The sequence below is a fragment of the Lathyrus oleraceus genome, chromosome 5, assembly GCF_024323335.1.
Source record: "Lathyrus oleraceus cultivar Zhongwan6 chromosome 5, CAAS_Psat_ZW6_1.0, whole genome shotgun sequence".
Classification (NCBI taxonomy): Eukaryota; Viridiplantae; Streptophyta; class Magnoliopsida; order Fabales; family Fabaceae; genus Lathyrus; species Lathyrus oleraceus.
Window position 1 is genome coordinate 357,894,248 of NC_066583.1, and position 2,005 is coordinate 357,896,252.

At 34.4% G+C, this 2,005-nt stretch overlaps 1 protein-coding gene across 1 annotated transcript in view; it reads right to left on the reverse strand.

Moving 5' to 3' along the window:
• Nucleotides 1–1,020: 1,020 nt before the first annotated feature.
• The window catches only part of LOC127084682 (uncharacterized), a 1,353-nt gene continuing 368 nt past the window's right edge, over nt 1,021–2,005 (reverse strand). Inside the window, exon 2 of the mRNA XM_051025176.1 lies at nt 1,021–1,879. Within this exon, the coding sequence (XP_050881133.1) occupies nt 1,210–1,872 (663 nt within the window). The 5' untranslated portion in view covers nt 1,873–1,879 and the 3' untranslated portion in view covers nt 1,021–1,209. The remainder of the gene's footprint in view (nt 1,880–2,005) is intronic.

Sequence of the window (2,005 nt, forward strand, 5' to 3'; positions counted from 1 at the left end):
AAAAAAGAGAAGAAAATAGTAAGATGTGTGAAAAATGATGGGAGGGAATTCTATATTTAGAGTTAGCAAATAAAGGAGTAGCCACATGCGTTGACGCATACACCTAGTAGATGCATGCATGTGCCACATAATGATGACAGGCAAATGCATACGCCATGATTAATAACGTCGTGTATAACTAATGAAAGCATGCGCCAATGTGATTGACGTCTTCTCTTGTCATCCAACTGAAACTTAATTAATTTGATAAATAAATTAAAAATATAATTATTTTGATATATTATTTAAAAAAAAAATCAAATTATGCAATCAAAAACAGAGTATATCAAATTTTAGGAAATTAGACCCATAATTCATTAAACAAGGATTTCTTAATCTACATCGCACCAAAAGGTTAACCAAACATAATAATTGGGATTATGACCCATCAAAACTTCAAAGGAAAGTTTTATGCCCTTGAAGCAATTTCTTATAACAAACAGATTTCTAATTTTCAAAACAAAACGGTCTTCTAACTTTGGTTTAAAGGTGAGAATTTCACAGCATGGACAATATACAATATACCATCTATTATTAGACAATGGTTTATATGATAAAAGTTCCATAAAATATTGTAAACAGAGCAAACACTTAAAATGCAGACATGCCCATCATAAAAAAAAAAAACAAGACTAGCCAAAACCTACAGAAACTATACTTAAAGCCAAAACCATAACATGTTCCATGTACTGCAAACTTACATACAAACCAGCTCCAAGGTCCTGCAACAACACGGCAGCAGAAAACGGGTACCAGGTCGCAGGAAAAAAAACAGCCAAATGCACATAATTCCTCGCATAACAGGAGCTAAAATAGACACTATGAAGTTGCTAATTTACCTAAAAACAAAGCCTAGCCAACACCTTAAACCTAGGGCGAGAGTAGTTTACTACTCAATTCTCAATGATCATGACATTTTTAATAGAAGAATATGCATAAATACACACAACTAAAATAATGACATTATTATTTTAGCCCACATTATAAAAACACTATTGAAATTGATTGATTTTGCCATTAACATAACCATGGAAGTTCAAAAGAAAAAAGTAATTATATCATTACAACACAAGAAAAAAACCAAAATTTGATACTCTGAAACAATCAATTCAACAATCAACTCAACCAAACATTCATAAATAACTCTATTTATAACTTTTCACTATAACATCAAAACCTTTCTGCCATCCTAGAAGTAACCGCTCTCAATTTAGAATAAACCTTAGCGGCCGGTGATCCCATAATTAGGTAACATAGAGAATCCCTAGCAATCTTGATGTTTGCAAACGATCCCAGAATGTGAATTTTAGTGTCAGCAATCACAATCCTTGTCTTCGAGGCATTCTCAATTGCAAACTTAGTCTTACCACCTTTTCCAGACAATCTTCCAATAGCCCGAGACAAGTGATCGCCTCGAAGTGTCTTAACATCCTTAATCTCAAAGGACTCAACATAGAGCTCATCCAACCGGAGAATAGCAATAGCATCTACAACATCAAAACCCAGCATGAAAGCATGGACAAAATCAGCACACTTTTGAAGGTTACTTATATCTGGAGTATCATGTCTTGTCTTCAGCTCAACTTTTCGAGCCTTCAAATTCATTCGGATATCAATTTTCATCTGCTCGTATACAGGTGTATAGATCTCCATCCAAATTTTCTTGAGAGGAGTGTAACGATGCGGCGGAACGGATACCTTGCGAAACTGAACCTGACCACTGGACATCTCATGGGGCTTTAGCGGCTCAAATTGAGGCTTTGGAGGCAAAACTTTTGGGTCCGATAGGACAGTGTCGACTTCCATCGAAGAAGATGCTTCGGTTCGCTGCATAGTGAATCTGTTAAAAGAGCACACAAAAAGTTAATTAAAATTTTGACGGTCATATAATCCTATTGCAAAGTTCAATAATATAAATTTTATGCTAACAAATCAATTGATAAATTTCAAATCATTCATAATTGCT